This window comes from Urocitellus parryii, chromosome X (genome assembly GCF_045843805.1).
Source record: "Urocitellus parryii isolate mUroPar1 chromosome X, mUroPar1.hap1, whole genome shotgun sequence".
Lineage (NCBI taxonomy): Eukaryota > Metazoa > Chordata > Mammalia > Rodentia > Sciuridae > Urocitellus > Urocitellus parryii.
The window spans coordinates 122,223,179-122,244,241 of NC_135547.1; the positions used below are offsets into that span (position 1 = coordinate 122,223,179).

Sequence of the window (21,063 nt, forward strand, 5' to 3'; positions counted from 1 at the left end):
TGTAACACAAATAATATGCTCTTACCCATACTGATATACAAAAGACATAAAGTTTATACTATTTTAGAATTATATTCTGGATACCTGGATGTGTGGACTTTGCCTTAAGAACAATAAATGATGTAATAAGCATTAATTCACCTTCTAGCAAATAATTAATTTCACAGGCTTTTCATTTACTAATCCACATAGATGGGTAAACAATATAGCATAACAATATAGCATACACTGAATGTAGCATTCATTGTAGAGCTTTGACAGTTCTGGAGCTAGTAGACCTTAAGCTAGAAAAATCCATTTAAGGATGGTGGTTTGCATAGTCTTTGCTTCTCTGTACTTAGTATGGGCTACATTATTCCCTTTCCCCTTTTCTCAATTTTTCAGTGTTCCAGCCAACTCAGGGTGAGCCTTATATCAGAATGTTGGCTTCCATCTCTTTTCCACCATTTCCCTTGTATTCTTTAAGCAGATGGTGCACACATTTTGCTTTGCTTTTCTCTCAAACAAGGAAATTAAGATTGAGGATTATTAGATCTATTTTCTCTTCCCAATATTGCCTCAAACTATCTCAACATCCTCAGGAAGATATTAAACTTGCTAAACATTTGTTTCCTCATCAATCAAATGATGAGGTAGGATGATGTTTGTTCCCATTTTACTCTAATATTAGAATTCCGTTATTCTCAGGTTCATTGCCCCAAATTATGTTCACTGTGTCTCAAATATTCTTAAATCCAAAAACCTCACTGACTGTCACACTTTGACCCAAACTCTCTCGTGCAGTTATGCTTATTCTCACCCTCCTGGTTCCTCTCTATTTTTCTCCTTCACTTTACATTCTATTTGAGCAAAACAAAACCAAAAAAAAAAAATGTGGCACACTTTTTAAAGCAAGAAAGGTTTTGGAATTTGAAGCAAAATTAGACAAAGAATCCATGTTGATGATCTTCAAAGTCATTAAAATACAACAATGACTACGAAAAGCAAGACACAACATAGTGCAGTTGATCACAATTATGTAAAAATCTGTTTTCACAGATATAAACACATCACTACATTAAGAGTAGATATTTCTGGTTGGTGGAATGATTCACAGTTTGTTTTTATTCTTCATTCCATACTGTCTCCAATGACAAGTATAGGTTATTTGAAACTCTCCATAAAATCTATTTATTAACTTTCTTTTTTAAAAATATTTTTAGTTATACATGAACACAATGTCTTTGTTTATTTATTTTTAAGTGGTGCTGAGGAGCAAACCCAGTACCTCACATGTGCAAGGCAAGTGCTCTGCCACTGACCCACAACCCCAGCCTATTTATTAGATTTCTTGTCTTCATGTAAATAAATGTGGCTTTTTTCCCTAGCTGAAAGATAAAATCATACAATTCTCTTCTATTCAGTGTTTTTGCTATTAATATCATTATTATTAAATACATAATATTTCACCTTCATTGCTAAATAAATAAGCTATCTTCTATGAGATCTTCAGAAGAGGGCCCAAACAAAATGATTCTAAAGGGAAAAAATGGTTTTGTGTTCTAAACAAGTGACCTAAAACAACATTTTAGACAGGAAAAAAGAATCTTTCTCATTTTTGGAGTTCATTTGTAGATATACCTATATAGATTATTAATTATTTTTCCCTGGCATGAACACTTTAATTTTTTTAAAACACTATTTTATTAAGATTAACAGATAAACTCTTTAAAATAAAAGCAGAGTAAAAGAAGTAAAATGAAAATCTCTAATAAAAAAGTTGACTTTATTAAGAGGCAGAAAAAACTCAAAAAGGATCCATGGACTTAAAATTATTATTAACATAATGAGAATCTGTTTTTTTCTTTTCTTTTTCTTTACATATTTCAAATTTCTTTTTAAATATTTTTTTAGTTGTAGTTGGACACAATATCTTTTATTTTATTTATTTATTTTTATGTGGTGCTGAAGATCGAACCCAGGGGCTCGCACATATGAAGTGAGTGCTCTACTGCTGAGCTACAACCCCAGCCCCTTTTTTCTATTTTTTAAAGAGGAAATATTTTCATCATACAAAAATACTCTGTTCAATAATTTGATTATTGTAAATAGTACTTCAAAAGGGTTTACATCCTTCATTAGGAAGATAGATTTTTCTTTTGAGTTATACTGCACAATGTTGTGAATATAATAAATAATGATGTACATTTCAAAATTGCTAAGAGTAAATTTCAAATGTTGTCTTCAAAGAAAATAAATATTTGAGGTTATAAATAAGTTGATTAACTTGATTTAATTATTCCACATTGTATTCATAAATCATAACATCACTATGTACCCTGTTAAAAAATCATAATTTGTCAATTTACAAAGGAACAAACTTAAAAAATCTAAAATATGTATATCATATGAAAATAATCAGTGTATGGAAAATTTAAGTAAATCAAAAAGAGAAAATGTGGAAATTTTATTATAATTTTGTAAAGCTTATCTTTGAGAAATTAGAAAGTAATATTGGTGGAAATTAATACAGCTTAAAAGAACATGCAGCATGGAATTCAAATGTTTATTATTTGCTATTGGAAACAACTCAACCTAAATATTACTAATCTTAGGCTTGCTGTTTCTGATTCTTTTGAAAAGTGAACTTTTCACATTTATTCAGGGAGCAAAGGCCTCACACACAATTATTCCTACCTTTATAACAGATATAACAATCCTACAGAGACCCCATTCTTTTAGGGTTCAAAATTATTAACCCCACTGAGAGAAATTCCCAACAGGCATGAAACTCTTCCTAAATATTTCAGCTGAGAACACAGTGGATATCTTTTTCTTCATTATTTTTCTAATTTTTCCTTTCTAGATAGGTTTTTTATTGGAATCCAATGGGTGCCAATGATAAGAATTAACAACTCCACAGTTTGTTAAATGATGTCATCAGCTGAGTGAATCAGAAGAGCCTGTAAGGATCTAATCAGTCTTGCATGAGCTTCAGAGCCCATGATATATGACATATATTTGACCACACATCCAAAGGTCTAAAATCTAGGTTTTCCCTTTACTTGTTTTTCCTTTGAAGTATATATTAAATATAGTAAAACTATACAAATCTTACAGTGTGATGACTTTTTTACATCTATATCCGCCCAGGTAATAAGCAGTGATCCAGATTTACAACATTCCCATCACCTCAGAACATTCCATTTTTTACTCTTCCTAGTCCAGAACCCCCAAACTACCATCTCATTTGGTTTTTTTAAAAGCCATTTCATGATTTTTTTTTTAAAAAAATGAGAGCTTGGGGGAAAAAAGAAATGATACTGTTTTGTACAGATATGCAGAAATTGCACCAAATAAGACAGGTATGTACAGCAGTATACTAAAATGTGAACAATTTTTATCTCCTTTTATCTTGCTCTTCACTCATTTTTTATGGATATCACAGAATTAAGTATTTTAATTGAAAAGCCAATATTCTCCTTAATTTGCCTGGAAACTCAGACTTCTCACTGGCAGACACTGCCTAAAGCATGTCAAATTTCTTCCCTTCTTCCCCACGATCTGAAATATTAAGGCCATAGCACCTGAAGGCAGTGAGCTGAGGCCACCCTCTTCCTTTTGATTTTGTTAAAGAACTCATTTCCTGAAGCATTATTGCTCATTCTCCTACTGTCAACGCAGCTGACATACGTGCATTTGGGGCACTCTGTTCCTTTTTGCACAGGGAAGGAATAAAGTTCTCTTAAGGAGGCTCTGCTTTTTTACTGAGAGTAAAAAGGCCAAGCCAGCATTTATATTTTAAAGGTAAAGAACATATCTAAATTCAGAAAGTCAGTTTTCCTAAATCTTACATTTCTCACTCTTTCTTTTCCTTACTTCTCTCCTCTTCAGTTCACCTTTCTCATAAAACCAGTTCTTAGGTTTATACCCCACTTAAAGTTTAAATTACTGATAAATGCTGACATTACAAATGGTTTCAACTATCTTTACACTGTTTTAAATCAAATATTATAATTTTCATATTTTTATTTGCTTATTATCTTTTTCCCCTACTACAATACAAGATCCATGAAGGCTGAGACTCTCTCTTTTTCTTACCATCTAAATCTGTGCCTGGAACAGAGTATGTATTCAATAAATATTTGTTGAACAAGTTAGTGAAACAGTGGCTGGGGTTGTGGCTCAGCATTAGAGCACTCACATAGCATGGGCAAGGCCCTGGGTTCAATCCTCAGCACTACATAAAAATAAATAAATTAATTAAAGATATTGTATCCAACTACAGCTAAAAACTAATTTTTTTTTTAAAATAGTGAATCAGCATCCTGAAACCCTGTGGGAACATTCCAGGCTTTTAGTCTATAAGAATGGGGAAGAATAAAGGATTTAGAAGGGAAGAGGTTGTTCATTGGAGCCAACAGGGTGTAAGGCAAATCAACCTGAAGAAAAACCAGGAAGCACAGTCCACCTGTCTTTGAGCCTTAGACAGACATCTGAGTCCATGACCGGTGCTATTCTTACATTGCTAGAAGAATGTAAATTAAACATTTAACTTTACAATGTTTGGGCAGACAGAAGGCTCCTTAACTCACAAAGATACTGCTGGTTCCTAAGATGCTCAGTATTAGAATTGGGAGTCTGATCCCAGTGAGATTCTTGAAGGAAAAATACTGTTTGAAGAGAAAATGAATTCTCAGGTAGATATACAAATTTTAATGAGTGATCTGCTTGCCTAAAGCAAAGATTGCTAATGTGCTATTTTGGGAGTGTTCATTCTAATCGTTATAATAGACTGTCTTGTTTGGAGAGGAAGGACAAAAGGATGTTTCTGTGTTTTTCAGGAGCAAGGGATATTGCTGTTGTTCCTGTGTTGGGGACCACATTTTACACATTATGCAGGACACTGCAAATAATGTTACACAGATACATAAGAATGCATGGAACTTATGGTATTCCTTTAGCATTAAAACACTTAGGAAAAATGAAAAGTAAAGTGATAATGTATTAATAATCATAACTCTCTGAACACTTGCTGTGATTTAAGCACTCATTATTTTATAATCATGAAGTACCATCACACAAGGCAGACAGTATTATCTCCATTTTTTAGATAAGCTAATTGAAGCTCACAGAAGTTAAGCCATTTTCCACAAATCACAAAATCAGTAAGTTACCAAAGATAGACTTGAATTCAGCTTTAATTGATACCAAATTCCATTTATTTCTCATTCTAACATAGTTCTTCCTTAAGAAAAGTGCTTGTTATCAATTTATCATCCTTTGTGACTCCAGCAGAGTTAGTCATAGACACCTTAGTCATTTTGTACCTGCTGAGGGATACCCCTTTCATTTTTTTCAGGAATCCATAATTCTCATGACTTATCCTTTTAACAATTTCCTCAGCCTTCTTTGGTCATCTGAGGTCCTGGATGGTACACTCAGCTTACCAAAAAGAATTATTTGATCTTGACTAAATCACTGGCCTCAATTCATACCCATACCTTCATTCTGCTCAAAGTTTCTATGATTCTAAACTGTAAGTGAAGGTGACCAGCTTGAAGGATTTCATCTAATAGATGAATGTATCCTCTTGAATATAATGAAAGATTTAAGTGCAAGTAATAACACTTCTTAAAATAGGAAGTTCCTGGCAATCTGGGCAGGTAGGTGAGTTAGTTATTGCCCCCACAGGGCTTTGTCATCCAACATCTTAGATCATAACCTTTTTCTCTTTTCTTGAGAACATAAAGCCTTACTCTACAATGTAGATCTATTGAATCTTTTCTCCTAATTGTACCTTGAAATTTCTGAACCCTATGACATTCTAACATCAGGGAGGTTTGACAGGATATATCAAGAGGAACAAGAGTGACATCTTAACCCACCTAGGCCTTAAGTGAAATTAGCCTGGGGGCAAGTTAGAAGTCACGTTAAAAATGCGTCATTAATTATGACCCACACATGAAGAGAGGGAGGAAAGAAAGACTCAGGGAATCAGTGGAAAAAATACATTGCAAGACTAGTTGTCTGATCAAAACACCCTTTAGCATAGTAGGTTTCACTATTTGATTGGCATACACATCACCTGAGGGGACTTTTTTGGAATGCATATTCTCAGGCAGTATTGATAAGGGGCGTAGGTGACACTGAAGCTGCTGTTCTGGAGCACACTTTAAGAAGCACTACTTAACAAGAAATATAGAAAAAGAATCACTACTTCAGGATGTCCTAAGGGACGATTTTACTGTGATGTGATAGACTAAAAAGGAGAAGGTTCAAAAAAGTAAATAGGGAAAAAAAAATAACTTTGAGAAAGGGGCCTACAATTTTTCAGTAGCATTAGCAATCTCTTTGGGAAATGATACTTTAATTAGACACTAAGACAGGGCAATTAGCCTGAAGTAGGCTGCTAAGTGATTGGACTAGGGCTTATAAAATAAGGGAACTGGTTCAGGGTCCCAGTCACAATGGAGAGGCATGGTGATAAAATCAGTACAGTGACACCAAAGTCGCAGTGGCAACCAATAATATGGTAGATGCTGCTAGAAGACTGGGAGAGCTGCTAAGAAGGATGGGTGGGTTGCTGGGTGAAGTAGAGAAAAAGCCAAGAACAGTTTCCACCTAACACATTAATGTGCAAAGGCCAAAAGTGGCAGAGGAGCTCTACTTAGGGTAGTGGAAGTATATCAAGTCACTTTCTCTGGTCCCTGGAAAATCAGCCACTGATATATTTCCAAAAAGGTTAGGCAAGTGGCTGCTACATGCACTGGATAAACAGCAACAAAAATTTTTACAAAAGTTCATAGTACTACTAATAAAGGAGGATCGATCATGTAGGAGGAGAGAATGTAGAAAGACTAACACTAGGTCCTCAGGAGGGACTGGTGTTAAGTGTGACTCCTCCTGAGTTGTAACTCAGTAGTTCCATTCAGCAATATTTTGGCAAATATTTATTGAGCACCGTGTACCATCAGACACTTGAAATAAGACAGTGTTTTTTTTTGTCTTGAAGGAAATCACACTTTAATGTCAGATAGATAGATATAAATATCCCAATAGTTGATAATTTATTCTTAAACTTTTTAAAGAATTCCCTTTGATAATGTAAATCAGACATATCTAAGCTGAATCAAGTGAAGGGCCTATAATTATTCCTTTGAGGTCTTAAATAAGTGGTCACACTGATTGAGTAGAGCAGGTAACCTATTCTTACAGACCTAGATCCTGAGAGGGTCCTTTGGGTCTGTCAGAGAAACATACCTTGAAATAATCATTCAATGCTTCTGAATCAAAACCAAGGTATGTACACAAGATACTTAATCCACAGAGAAAAAAAAATACTTGGTACAATTTTGGCCAGGCAGGAAAGAAATTAAATTTTAAAACTCATTCTGAAAGCTCTGTAATGAGATGACTGCTTTGAACACACTCATCATGTAAAGCATAGAGATTGTTCTGTCCACTCCATCCCTGAGCTAGTCTCCTGGTTCATGGACAGGCACACATATGGCTGTACCTGATAAGGCTTTCCACATAAGCAAAGTTTGAAAAATTCATGGTGTATAAATCAATAAGAGTGCCAAAAAGATGTCAGTATGTCCTTGCTTAAACCCTCTGAACTCCCTTGCTGTTACAGATAGGCAACCAGTTGACATTTGGCTAAAGGTTCCACGTGACTATTAACATGCAAATCTAGGAAAAAGAATAATGTTTTAAATACATTTAGTCATTTCCTCTTTTGTGTAATTCAGTTGATAGACTCCCTGATTCCCTATGCATATCTTCAAGGACAGACTTTGATTCTGAAAAGTATCAAAAGGAAGGATGAAACTAGATAGAAAACAGAGCTCAGAATATGTGGCTGGACACCAGAGATACACTATTTTTTAATATTGTCTAAGGCTGGATCTAAGCCCCAAGTTGATCCTAAGCTGTATGTTTAGATTCTTTCCTGTCTGTTAATTCCAAAAAAGCACTTGTGCTGTTTTTCTTTGTTGACCTTGGATATGAAGAGATGAATGGCAACACTGCCTGGCTCATCAGCTGTTCTACTCTCCCCCACTAAAATCCCAGTGGCTGACTAGGAAGGTCCATGTTTACCAAACATTGTAAAGGCATCACAGAAAATACCCATATGCATTGAGCAATACTAGCTGGGAAGGACAAAAATATAATATCTGCTCCCATCTGTGTGTGGTCCCTTCAGAAAATGTGCACACATATGGTTGGCCCATGTTAATTAAGTCCAAATATGGATTGGATTCAACTTGGAGAGTAACTGATAAATCTGCAGCTAAAACTTTTCCAAATGCTTTGATATTTCCTGAATAAAAATATTTCAAAGGTGTTGAATAGGAGAGGGCGAAATTGAACACCAATAGAAAAAAACTCAAATTATCACAGTTAAATAATCAATACTGCTCACATTTTAAGTTTCAAAGTCATTTCACATCTAGTATTTATTTATAGACCCAAACATTTGTCAATATAACATTTTATTAACCAGCATATTAAAATAATGAGAACTGACTTGACTTTTGTCACTACATGTCTATAGCTATTTAACAATGCCACTGAGGTGAAAAAAAGAGAAAAGTGTGGTATAGCAGTTTTCTTAACATTTTATTTAGGATTGTCTTACTTTTGGAAAGAGGGAAAAGAGAAGAGGTGCCAGCATTCTTGGGAACTGAATATGGATTTGAGAAGACCGAAGTAACTAAGTACCTGTTGACAGCTGAGAACAAAATACTTGGATAGTATTTTGCTGCATTGTGACTTCTACTGTAGTAACTGGAGGAGTGTTGCTGACTAGTATTTATGGTGGCAAAGGTTATATAGAGAATAGAGTTCTGATCAGATGGTAGGATGGTTCATTCTCAATTAGGTAACATTTTAAAAGCAAGTATAATTCCTCAGTTTACTCTTAACAACCAACTAAAATGGGAGATACATTTTATACATACATTATCTGAAAAGAAATGCAACTATATCCTCTTTTATGAGTTATTTGCTTCCCAAAAGGAGGAAAACCAGGGCAAGGAAAATATCCATATGCTTTGTATTAAGTGAAAGATGAGTGGAGCCTGGATGGTACAGGTGCTGTTTAAAGGAATGTATGTATATATAGTTTAGGAAGGATGGGAAGAACTGTCTCCCCACTTTCTCTCCCTTTTCCTATAGCCAACTCAAAAGTGACTAAGACATTTATTTAACATTTTATATGAATATAGAACTGGAAAAGCAAATTTAGCTCAAAGAAAGGTTAAATGACTTCTTTTCATTGCTTAGTAATATTGGATTAAAAATCCTCCTGACACTTAGAACTGACATGTGCCTCACTTCAGTAGCATCTTTCTTTTTTAAAATATTTTTTAGTTATAGTTGGACACAATACCTTTATTTTATTCATTTATTTATTGTTATGTGGTGTTGAGGATCAAACCCAGTGCCTCACACGTGCTAGGTGAGCGCTCTACTGTTGAGCCACAACCCCAGCCCAGTAGCATTCTGTCTTTAATCCCCTATTCCATCTTTTGCTATCTTTTATCTGATCACTCAAATTTTGAAATATATTCCTACTGAAATAACACATCAAATAAAATTTTTATTTCATTCTCCTTTGAAATGACTGATTGATCAGCTATGGGATGACTTTGTTCTGAAAGTGTCACATGTGCAACTTCACATAATTATATATGCACTTGATTATCTGCATTTCAATAACTGTCCAATAATCAATGTTGTGCCCTCTACAATACAGACGTTGGTTTGTAATTTTAAATGCCCCAAGCAAAGAGAAAGTTGTTGGTAAGACTGCTGAGCTTTGCAGATGGACAAATTTTTCCCATTTTAAAATGAATTACCTTTCCTTCGGAGTATGTGCTATGAGACGGCAGTAAAGGAATCCATGGGTCTCATAAGAGCTACAGTGATATTATGCATGTTTATTTTGGGATTAATGCCATCCAGTGAGTCTTTCAAAATCAGAAAAAAAGCCCATATGGACCAGGAAGAAGCCCATGTCAACATAAGTTAAGCAAACTTACCAGGATCTCTGATTTTTCCCTTGCTTTCTTGTCACAAGAAAATTTAGGTTATAAGTAATAGCAGACTAGCCTTTCACCTCTGCTGGCTCAAATAGGCCACATGCTTCCCTTAGCCTACGTATCCACTTAATTATTGAACCAGTCAACCATCTCTGTGTATAATTGTCTAAAAGTATATGAACCTATAATTCATTAACATGTTTAAAATAATTTCTCATGAATACTCCTGATTGAACCTGATGGTACAAATGGATCTAGTTTGTGGTTTTGAAATTTCTCATTAAGGAGCTCAGAACTGTTGGTCATTGTGTAACCTATACATTGAATGTTTTAAAGCTACCTTTTTATTCAGGTAGTCAATGCCTCCCTTTTCCACTTCCATATCCAGTCACTGTGTTCATGAGTTGGATAATGAGTCTGGAAAAGAAGGGTTCCAAGATCCAAAAGTATTTGAGAACACACCACAATGCCTTTTTAATTTTTTATGTGGTGCTGAGAATCAACCTGGGTCCCGCCCATGCTAGGGGAGCACTCTACCACTGAGCCACAATCCCAGCCTAGAACCATTCTTATTTAATCATCAGGAAGGAGTTTTGTGGTTTGGGAGGGGGAGGTCATGTTAGGTTGCAGACTTATGATAGAGCTAGAAGGAACTCTAGACTGTCTGTTCTCCTGATTCAACCAGGTTTTATAGAGAAATCAGACAAAATGATGACCAATGGGGCTGGAGAGGCTGTTCTGTGATCCTGAAGGATACAGTAAATGGTAGAAAGAAGTGTAGAGCTCACATTGCCCTGAGCTACCATCTTGCTATTCGGTCTCTGCGCAATCATCTGAAGAGCAAACTTTGATGCATGCTAATGAAATGGAAAGTTACTTCCAAAATGAGGGGAATGTTCCTATTGCTAGTCCAGTCAGGGAAATAGTGGAAGACTACCAGTTGTCCCAGCTTCCATGTATTTCATTGACTGATTTCCCTCTTTTCCTTCAAAGGAGGATAAGATCTTTACTGTTAGGTTTAAAACAATATTATACCCCATTGTGCATTTGTATTTATGAATCCAATAAAGAACTCAACTGAGCTTTATGGCCCATTATGAGAATCTGTCAGGTACACAACACACTTTCTAGACTTTAATACTTTTACCCTCAGCTGCACTGTTTTTGAGGGCCCCTCTCTAATATTACCCACTCTGCATCACATAGCTCAGCTCCTACTGAATCCACCAGCATATGTGCATGCCAACTCCTCCCACCATTCCAACCTTACTCCCCCCTAAGAAGAATGGAATCATTGTGGTTTCCATGGCATTTCCCAGCACTTCCCTGAAGACTTGCTGCTTAATTCTGATGTGGGCGCTTATGTTACAGTCATTAATTACTGCATTAAGTCAAGTCACAAAACTAATGAGGATTTGGACACAGAGTTAGAAAATGATAATGTATTTTTTCCTGGATTATAAGATATAAAGATAAACATGGTCAAAATATTCAGAGATATGAAATCACAGCTTTTCATAGCTAACTTACAGCAGAAAATACAGGCTTCTGTGTCTCATCAAAATTGGGAGTAAGATAATCAAAACATCACCATTGGTAACATTTAGGCAGGCCTCACTTCACTGTGCATTTTATTTTCAGCTCTGACATCTAAATATAGAATGTTCTTTTTTTCCTTATGGCATAAAAATCATTCTATAACTAAAACTAGAACCTTTTGAAGTTCTTGCATCAGACAGTAGGATGAGTCAAGAATGCGAGGCCACATGGGAAAAGTTGGCCTTTATGTGTGTGGATAGAGTTAGTCTTAGGATTATTTGGAGAGCACGGTTGGGTATCTGTCTATACTCCACTTACTCTCAGTGGTACCTGTAAATCTTTCATCAGATGGAGAAGGTATGTCAGTCCCCATGGGTTTTGTATTACAACTAAGGGACTCCTGGGAGGGTACAAGACTGAATCATCAACACTTGGAATCATGAGCTGAATCAAAAGGATTAACAAGAAAATTACCTCCAATGCTATAAGCAATAGTTTCAGGTCCAATAAAGGTTGATAATAAGGTAAGCAAATGGCTTATTGATATGGGGTGCTTTTGTGGAGGATCAATTCCATTATTTATAGGTTGGGGAACTCCCTAAAATTGCAAGTTAGCATGTGGCCCCTGGGCACCTAGTCAAGTCAAATAAGACACTGAAAACAAATAGTATTTCCTCGACAACTTTACCTTAGGCATAACCATTCTGGAGGCATACAACAAATCTAGAAGCAAAGCTATTAACAGTTGGAAGGCATAGCCACTTTAGTAATGATAGAGGACTTTTCCCCTTAAACAACAACAAAAAAGAGCTTAAATGCCTCAATGCACAAAATATGCGTACAGTATTAGGGAATTTCAAGAATCTATGGAGTTTTCCCCTTGCATCAGTTTAAGAACTCCTAATTTGTAGGTTTATACTCAAAGTGTGTGTCCTTCCCATTCTTTAAGTTTTGAAATTCTGAGGAACTATCTTGGTCAGTATACTGTTTGTCTTAGAGTCTGAAACAGAAAACACAATCATTAAATTTGAAGAAGATACCAAAAGCCCTAGTGTTTATGACAGTACAACTTTTGAGTGTGCATATATCATGTATTATACTCTACTAATGCTCATAACTTAATTCTCTCTTTTTCTAAGCTGAGGATTCAGAGAGATATCCTATTTCTCTAAATCATAGCTAGTGTTGAGGTCAGATTCTCAAGCTTGAGAGTGTTTGACTTTAAAGCCCATGTCTATGATAATATTAGAACTAATCAGGATAGCATTCAGCTTTCAAAGGTTTAAACTCAAGTTTAAGGCCAAATAAGCTGTGTACAGTTGATATCTTAAAGGTGCTAAAACAACTTTGCTGAAGTTCCATTAGGAAGGAATTCCCCTGCACACTCAGGTTCAGAGTAGGCGTCTCAAATGGTGCAACAAAGTGAATATTACCACATGAATATCTATCAAGGTAGAACATACCATAAGATTAAGTCAGCAACATAGTTTTGGTGACTAAATATGTCTACTAATGCTGATGGGTCAAAAAATTTTGAAAGCAAAAATGTTTAGGTAATTCATTAATCCTTCTGAAAATGGTGGCCATTGGTTTGCCATGATAACAGATGGAGGGAAAAGTGACGGATTTAAGATTCCACACATGAGATTTGTGTATATAAAGAAGACTTTCTTCACAATATGACGTCCTCACTATTCTTTACAGACATCAAACTTACTATTGGAAATAAGTCTCATATCAGCTCTTTACAGCTTAGTATCAATTTAGGCCAAAGTGTTCCCTCTCTCAGGGTATTTGCATTGTTAACCTGAGTGTGCAGGGAAATTCCTTCCTAATGGAACTTCAGCAAAATCTTTTTAGCACCTTTAAGATATCAACTATACACAGCCCATTTTGCCTTAAACTTGAGTTTTAATCCTTTGAAAGTTCAGCTGGGCATATATATATTTTTTTGAAGATAAAATACTTTTTACTTGGAAAGGAATAAAAAAGTTATATTTTTATTATCATAACACAAGATTAATTTCAAAGGGTTAGCAAAGCCACACTCTCTCTAGAGGTTCTAGGAAAAAATTCATTCTAGCTCCTGGTGACTTCTAGAATTTTTTGACTTGTTATCAAAAATATTTATGGAATATGATAATATCCCAACAGATATCAAGAAAAGCAAATAACACTAGCATAATTGAGAGTCAAGGATCAGAGGAGAAGAAGGTGGAAGAAAAGGCAAACTAGAAAGAGCAGAATAAAAAATAGTAATGAAGAAGGAGAATCAATCTGAGAAGAAACAAGAAACTGCTTATGATGTATAAGATGCAGGGATAATTAGGTTGCTCTCAGTTGAAAAAAAAAGAAAATATTGTGAAAGCATAATACTTATGCCAGTGGCCTCATATTTAGAAATTCCGATAAACCAGGAATTAATGGTGCAATCAAACAAGTGTGCCACATACCTGGCTCCCTGCTCTTACAGCTCTACACGAAATTCCACAATTTTTTTCCTCTCAAGTTTTTTAAGTTTTTTTCATCCAGTCACCTCTCATCCAACTTATATCTGCTGTTGGAACAGGTCAGGAAGTGGAGCAAGGAGCAACAGCAGATATAAGTTGGATGAGAGGTGACTGGATGAAAAAAACTTAAAAAAAAAACTTGAGAGGAAAAAAACAGATGGAACAGGTCAGGAAGTGGAGCTGGGCATATATTAATACTAATTACTCCTTGGCCTCTAGGTAAATTGAGTTCAATGACTCAAATACAAATGTTAGTTCTGACCCCAAAATTTTAGCAATATTTGGATCACACAACTTATTTATGAAGTTAGAACTACTTTGCTTTTCCTGGTTCCCTATTCATTCCTATTACTTAATTTATCATGTGCCCTGTTAAATTGGAGTACTTCCTGGGCAAGGACTCTATCTTACTTAGCTCTGGATTTCTTTTTTTTTTTTTTAAGAGAGAGTGAGAAAGGAGAGAGAGAATTTTTAATATTTATTTTTTAGTTCTCGGCGGACACAACATCTTTGTTGGTATGTGGTGCTGAGGATCGAACCCGGGCCGCACGCATGCCAGGCGAGCGCGCTACCGCTGAGCCATATCTCCAGCCCTTAGCTCTGGATTTCTAAACCCAGCATAGTGTCTGGCTCATTGAAAACCTTTCTGGGAAAATAATTAGATTCCTACAGTTCAAATTTGCCAAGAGTTTGTATTTCTTTAAAGTGACATCTCCGGTTCTCCTTCAACAAGGATTTTTCCTCAGGTCAGTGTATACCCACAATGAAGGAAAAGTCTAAGCCATCCTGCCATAGGACAAACCCCACCCAATCCAAGCAATTTTTAGGACATTTTAGAGCCTGTAATTTACAAACTTAGGAATCAGAGATAACAAGAATTGCCTATGGATCTAAGTCTGGGGAACATTTTATCTTTTACTGTTCTAGAATGACATGCCTTCATAGTAAAGAAGGAAAACAACAACAGTTGTTTTATTTCAACAGTGCACAATACCAGATATTTACTAAAGAAAACACCACCCAAGGCCCAGAGGATTAGCTGAAGCAGCTGATACCCTGTGCTGCTTTTTATAACTCTCCTTTCCAGCACCATGCTCTACATATGTCCTGTTTCATCAGGTCACATCAACTTAGGTCATGCCCACTATTGCATCTTACACCAAACAAATGCATCACCATGCAGAATATTCTTTCCTTGAAAATTAAGTGGACATTGGGGAAGTTTCCTGGTTCTTGTACTAGTACTTGGCTTTGCTACATTTTGTAAGCAAGCAGCCCCTTTCATTCCACAAGACACGGGCTATTGGCTACTAGGAAGCTGTGAAAATATTTGGTATAAGAATAGAATATGCAATAGAGAACCAAATTACATATATAGTTGTTCAGTGAGATTCTGATGATGTTAAGTCTGTAAACTTATTGAAATTATTTGCAAGAATCCTACTTGTCTACTTTTTTGGGGGGAGTGGGCAATGAAATTAGAGAGAAGAGGGTATTCTATACAACACCTTTAGATGCCAATAGTTGTTCATTGTACCAAAATATCTCTCTCTTATATAGTGCATTGTCTTGGCCCTTTGGAAGATGTTTTTTAAAAGGCAAAATCCAAGTATCTCAAAAATCTTACTGTTTAAAAAGAATGTTGATTTTAAATACAGATAGCCATAAGTTATTTATGGAACATGTAATCTATGTCAGATATTATAACAAGTACATTTTAAATTTAGGAGTTGGCAAACTATAGCCGAAGGACCAAATCCAGTCCACCACCTGTTTTTGTAAATAAAAGTTTACTGAAACAAACTACATCCAATTGTTTGTATATTGTCTACAGCTGCTTTTGAACAAAATGCCAGAGGTGAGTAGTTGTGACAGAAGTAATTGAGACTGTAAAATTTCAAATACTTATAATCTGTCACTTTAAAGAAAATATTTATTGTCTACAGTGTCTTTTATTCTCACAAATATACTCAGAGATAAATATGGTGTTTCCCATTTTATGATTAAGGTAACTAAGCATTATAGGTCATGTAGCTAGTAAGTGCCAAAGCTTGGGTTTGAGTCTAGATTTATCTGATTTAAAAATTTCATGTTCTTATGCTATACTTATTGAATGTGCAGCAATAACCAAAATATAAAGTAGGAAGAAAAAAAGCCTTACAGAGCCACAGAGAAATTGCTATTAGAATTCAGAAAAGGAAGATATTATTTTGAGCCTGGGGTTATAAAGATTCTGGAGAAGATCATATTTTAACATAAAATTTAAAAATGAATCTCAAGAATCTTCTGTCCCAAGTCGAAGCCCAAGAAAAGTTAAGAGATCAAGATCATATGTTTAAGTAGAAGCAGAGATTGGAATAAAGTCTCCACTTACCAAAGTATGCTGTTAAACATGCTGAGCCATTGAAGTTTTTTGTGTGTGGTTAAATGACCGGATTATTGAAATGAAAATTCATACATTATGCTCAATGGCAATTAAACTGAAGGAGTATTTATTTATTTATTTATTGGTACTGGGGATTGAATGCAGGGGCACTCTACTGAGTCCTCTTTTTAGTTATTTTTAAATTTTGAGACAGAGTCTCAATAATTTGCTGAGGGTCTTACTATGTTGCAAAACTTTGCCACAGCCTCCTGAGTCACTGGGATTACAAGCATGTGTCACCTTGCCTGAATGTGATTCCTTTATCAAGGTCTCCAAAAGTACATTTGTTCAGGTATTTACACAATACCATCACCTACCCACAAAATACATTTGTGTTGTGGAGAATCACACTTGTGAGATTATAGGAATGTCTTGTACTCTCCACCAACTTTAAGATTCAAATTATAAACAAAAGAACACAAATTTGAAGCCATATTCATCCTACCCTGAAGAATCAGGCACCTCTAAGCCAGAGGAGAAATAGAGAAGTGAACATGTGTAACCAATGGAGGCTTACCTGATACTGTAGAGTACTTTGCCATTTTTTGAAATCCGCAGCAATTTGTTGTCAGTGGTGACATCATGGAAGTTGGCACCCTTCTCATTGGCAAAGAACAAATCTGGTTTCCAAATGGAGTCTAGCATGGATGGGTCCAAGTCCAGGGAATCATCCGGGTACTCACTGTATGCCAGTCGTGAATCATTCCACTGTTGTCTCAGAAAAATATTCACTCGGTAGTCCTACAGAAATGTCATGCACAAGAGCTCCTTATTGTCTGTCCTGGCATAAGAAGTCTACTTAAATTTCCCTCTCAATCATCTCTCTGATTTGATAGAGTGTTTGTTTCTGAATAAAGCAGGCTGAGTATATCTTGGTCAAAATAAACCATTCAGTTCTATTAGGATTGGAGCCAGAGGGGAGGAAGAAGGAAGAGGCAGTCAAACCATAACACAAATGGAGCAGGTTGGCTTGGCTGAATTTTTATGCTTAAACTATTATTTCTGGTGTGAAATAATACTAACTCAAGTTGATTTTGCTGTAGAAGAAGGTAACAAGTTCAGAAGTCTGGGATGGCATATTTTAAATAAAACTGATTCGTTTTTGCAAATCAGAAATGAGACCATATCTAGTCTCTTTATGCTTGATGTTCTGGGCAGAAGAAAAGCAATTGTGTAATTTTGGAGGGAAAAACTTGAAAAACTGTGAGATGATGGCCTAATATTTTAAAAGATCATCAACATACACATTAAGTTGCTTCATGATGACAAAATAATTCTCTCTCAGCTACTTTCAAAATTCTTAATTATTTTATCATTTTCTCTGAATGTATACATGTAGCCAGCTTAATGCTTCATCCAGAGATCTTTTTTATTTTTTCCCAATTTGAACACCTTCTTGACAAAGGTGTTCTGCCTTGTGGGAACCTCAGGTATACCCCTGGCATTTTCACTTGATCTGGAAACTTCCTTCTATACCAATGAATTAGCTTGGGGTAGTGATTGCTTTCCTGAGAAACTCTACTAAAAGTTCTTTAGGTTCATGGAAAACTCCTTCATTTGATAATCTAGACCCTGATTGGGGTTTCATCAGTATTCACTAGTCAAGCAGGACTATAATTTCAGAGCTAATAGTTTTCCATTCTTACCATTTGTGGTTATTTAAGGTGATTTATTACCACTAGCTACATTTCCACATATTTGGCATGTGGATTTTTAGTCATTGTTTATCTTACTTTAATGATGAATAACTTGTCCTGGTTTGTCTGAGAACTTTCCAGTTTGGGCCCTGAAAATCTCTTGCCCAGAGCACTCCCTCAGTCCCAAACCATTCCCAAGGGGTGTTGGTCACTATACCAAGTATCATGGAGACTACCTGGGGTAGCCAGTTTTGATTAATTCCCTCAGGGCCAAAAGAAAAATAAGTTTTAAAGATCAGTATATATGGAAAAAAGCTTCAATTCAGTTATTTCTACCTATTCACTAAACTACCCAAATTCCAGTGTGGTATTTTTTTTTTCAAATGCAATCTCCTGTTGACAGGGTCACAAAGCACTTTAGAAGTGGCAGTTCTTGGGAAAGGTGCACAATGTGGGCATAAAAAAGCAAATGATCAAATAGTTAATAACCACTGAATATCAGTGATGAAAATATGTCTCATTTTGAAAGGCTGTGTTATTAAAAGAAAAAACCTTGAGGTCCTCCATTGTATAAAACGAGGACATTCAGACTTGGAAAGTGTTAGTAGGTGCCCTTTATTTGGGATTTTGCCAGCCAGAACAGTAAATTCTGAAACCCAAGCAGGTGCTGTTGTGGGCCTCACTAGATTAGCATCCCAATCTGATTGCTTACTAGCTCCCCCACTGAGCAGACCATGGGAATGACAGAAGTTCTAGAATTGTCCCAAGACCCCAGGAAGTTGTGACTGAAAAGAGATTAATATCAGGACAGTGTATCCTTGGGAATGGAGTGACTGGAAACTTTTTAGTTTTTTGTGAGTAGTGAGTAAAAACATGTGATTCGTGAAAATAAAAGAAGTGGCTATTAAAAATGTAAACTAATTTATATGTAAGTATACACTAGATACATCAGCTGTGAGATTTTCTTAAGTTTTCCTGAGGAGGAAAATGCAGTTTCCCTAGTATTTAACACCCATTCCCTTTTATTTTTCTAATGTAAAAACAAGCAAAATTGTGTAGGAGGAGTATGTATGCTTGTTTCAACAGAAAATAGAGAAAAAAATATCCCCTTCCTTAGACAATTCATAAGGTACTGTAAATATGGGAAGTAATGGTAACTGAACATAACAGAGGTGAGTATATTAAATATCTTAAACTATTGGCAGGCAAGAAAACCCCACCTCCCATCCAGGAAGTAGTCCAAGGATGGAAGATGCTATGAGAAGCTAGACAGAGAACAGAGCACTGGGCAGTAAAATCATCAAGAGAACCTCCTTGTAATTCTCTTAAGTCTAGGAGAGTCTAGAAATTATATTAGTGACATGCATCCTGAAAACAGTGACCTTCAAGAAAATATCTCAATAAAGATTTTCACAGCTAATATACATCTTTTTAGAAAGTCTTCTCCATGAATGTTCTCCAGTGTTTCCTGATTTTGTTTTGAATTTTATATATAGAAAATGATGAAACAGTTCCTCCCAATATGAGAACTTTAAAAAGATCAGTGAGTCTATTACATCACAGTAAAATCATTAAATGTCTAAAGGTTAATTTAAAATAAATTATTCCATTATTTGTAAGCAAGGAGAAGTATAAAATGAAGAAGAGAAAATATATTCTATGCCACACTTACAGTGATTATATGAAATAAGACATTTGCCAAACTGTTTGAACATAAATATTCATTCCTTTCAGTGTAGGTAATTAAAATTTGTTCATAATTATGTTTATGATATACATTATTCTAAAATAATAGCAATGCTTAAATATCTTTAAAAATATAAAAAGACACCCAAAGATATACAGAAGTAGATAACCAAAGAAAACATTTTCTGGAGCTGTGCCTATGTAATTCTTCCAATTCACTGTCATTTTCAATATAGGGAAAAATTTGACATCTGATATTTATCTATGCATCACTTCTGTTTATTTATGGATAGGTTTATTCCCCTGTGATATTCCAAACCACAAGAGAATACTTATATTGTTCTGTAGTCTTTCTTTGCCTTTATTTTTTGCTTTAAGGTTTAACAAAATATTAAAGTAGAAGTAAATATTGAGAAGCATGTTTAAATGCTGACAGAACTTTTTTTTTTGCACTGCCTTCTCTCTCCAGGGACAGATTCTACTTCAAATAAATGACATGTTTTCTTGTACTAAAATTTGTTTCCCTATGATTGACTATCTGGGTACCAGATTAGGTAATGGAAACATTCAAATAATATTCTTTTTTATTTATTCAAAAGCTTTGTGTAAGCCACATCATCTTTATTCTTAACATAGGTAATGTAAGTACCTACATTCTATATTATTATTTAGTGTCAAATTTAAAATTTCTCAAGTTTTTCTCTTTCAGTTGCCTTCTAATGCTATGTCTACTCTGTAAAGATTATTTCTTTAAATTGAATTATTTTGACACAATTTAATTTAGTATTTTCATTTATACATTGAGATTACAACACTCTCATATATACTCTTATTAAACCTTACCTCTCTAATTATATTATAAAGGTATCAAATATGAGGATTTGGTAGGGTATGCTGGGGATGGAACCTATGAGTGCTTAACCACTGAGCAACATCCCCAGTTTTTTTATTTTTTTATTTTGAAACAGGGTCTTGCTAAGTTGCTGAGGCTGGCTCTGAACTTGCAATCTTCTTGCCTCAGACACCCCAGCTTCAGGTATTGTAGGCATGCCCCACATGCCCAGCAAGGATATTCTTTTTTGACTTGCCACTGTGCTTTTGTGACACTTCAGTTTTATCTCTGCCTACACTGCAGTAAAATTTTCATAATCTTAAGACACTGTTAGCTTTAATATGAGAAGTTAAGTTTAAAATTATGGGGGGATGTTTCTTTATGATTAATTTGGGATCAAGGCCAT

At 35.3% G+C, this 21,063-nt stretch overlaps 1 protein-coding gene across 5 annotated transcripts in view; it reads right to left on the bottom strand.

Annotated features, from left to right (window-relative positions):
- Glra2 (glycine receptor alpha 2) overlaps window positions 1-21,063 on the bottom strand; it is a 185,595-nt gene that overhangs the window by 118,397 nt on the left and 46,135 nt on the right. For all 5 annotated transcript variants that reach the window (XM_077793933.1, XM_077793934.1, XM_077793937.1 and 2 more), the window contains one exon: window positions 17,020-17,243. In XM_077793933.1, the coding sequence (XP_077650059.1) occupies window positions 17,020-17,243 (224 nt within the window). The remainder of the gene's footprint in view (window positions 1-17,019; window positions 17,244-21,063) is intronic.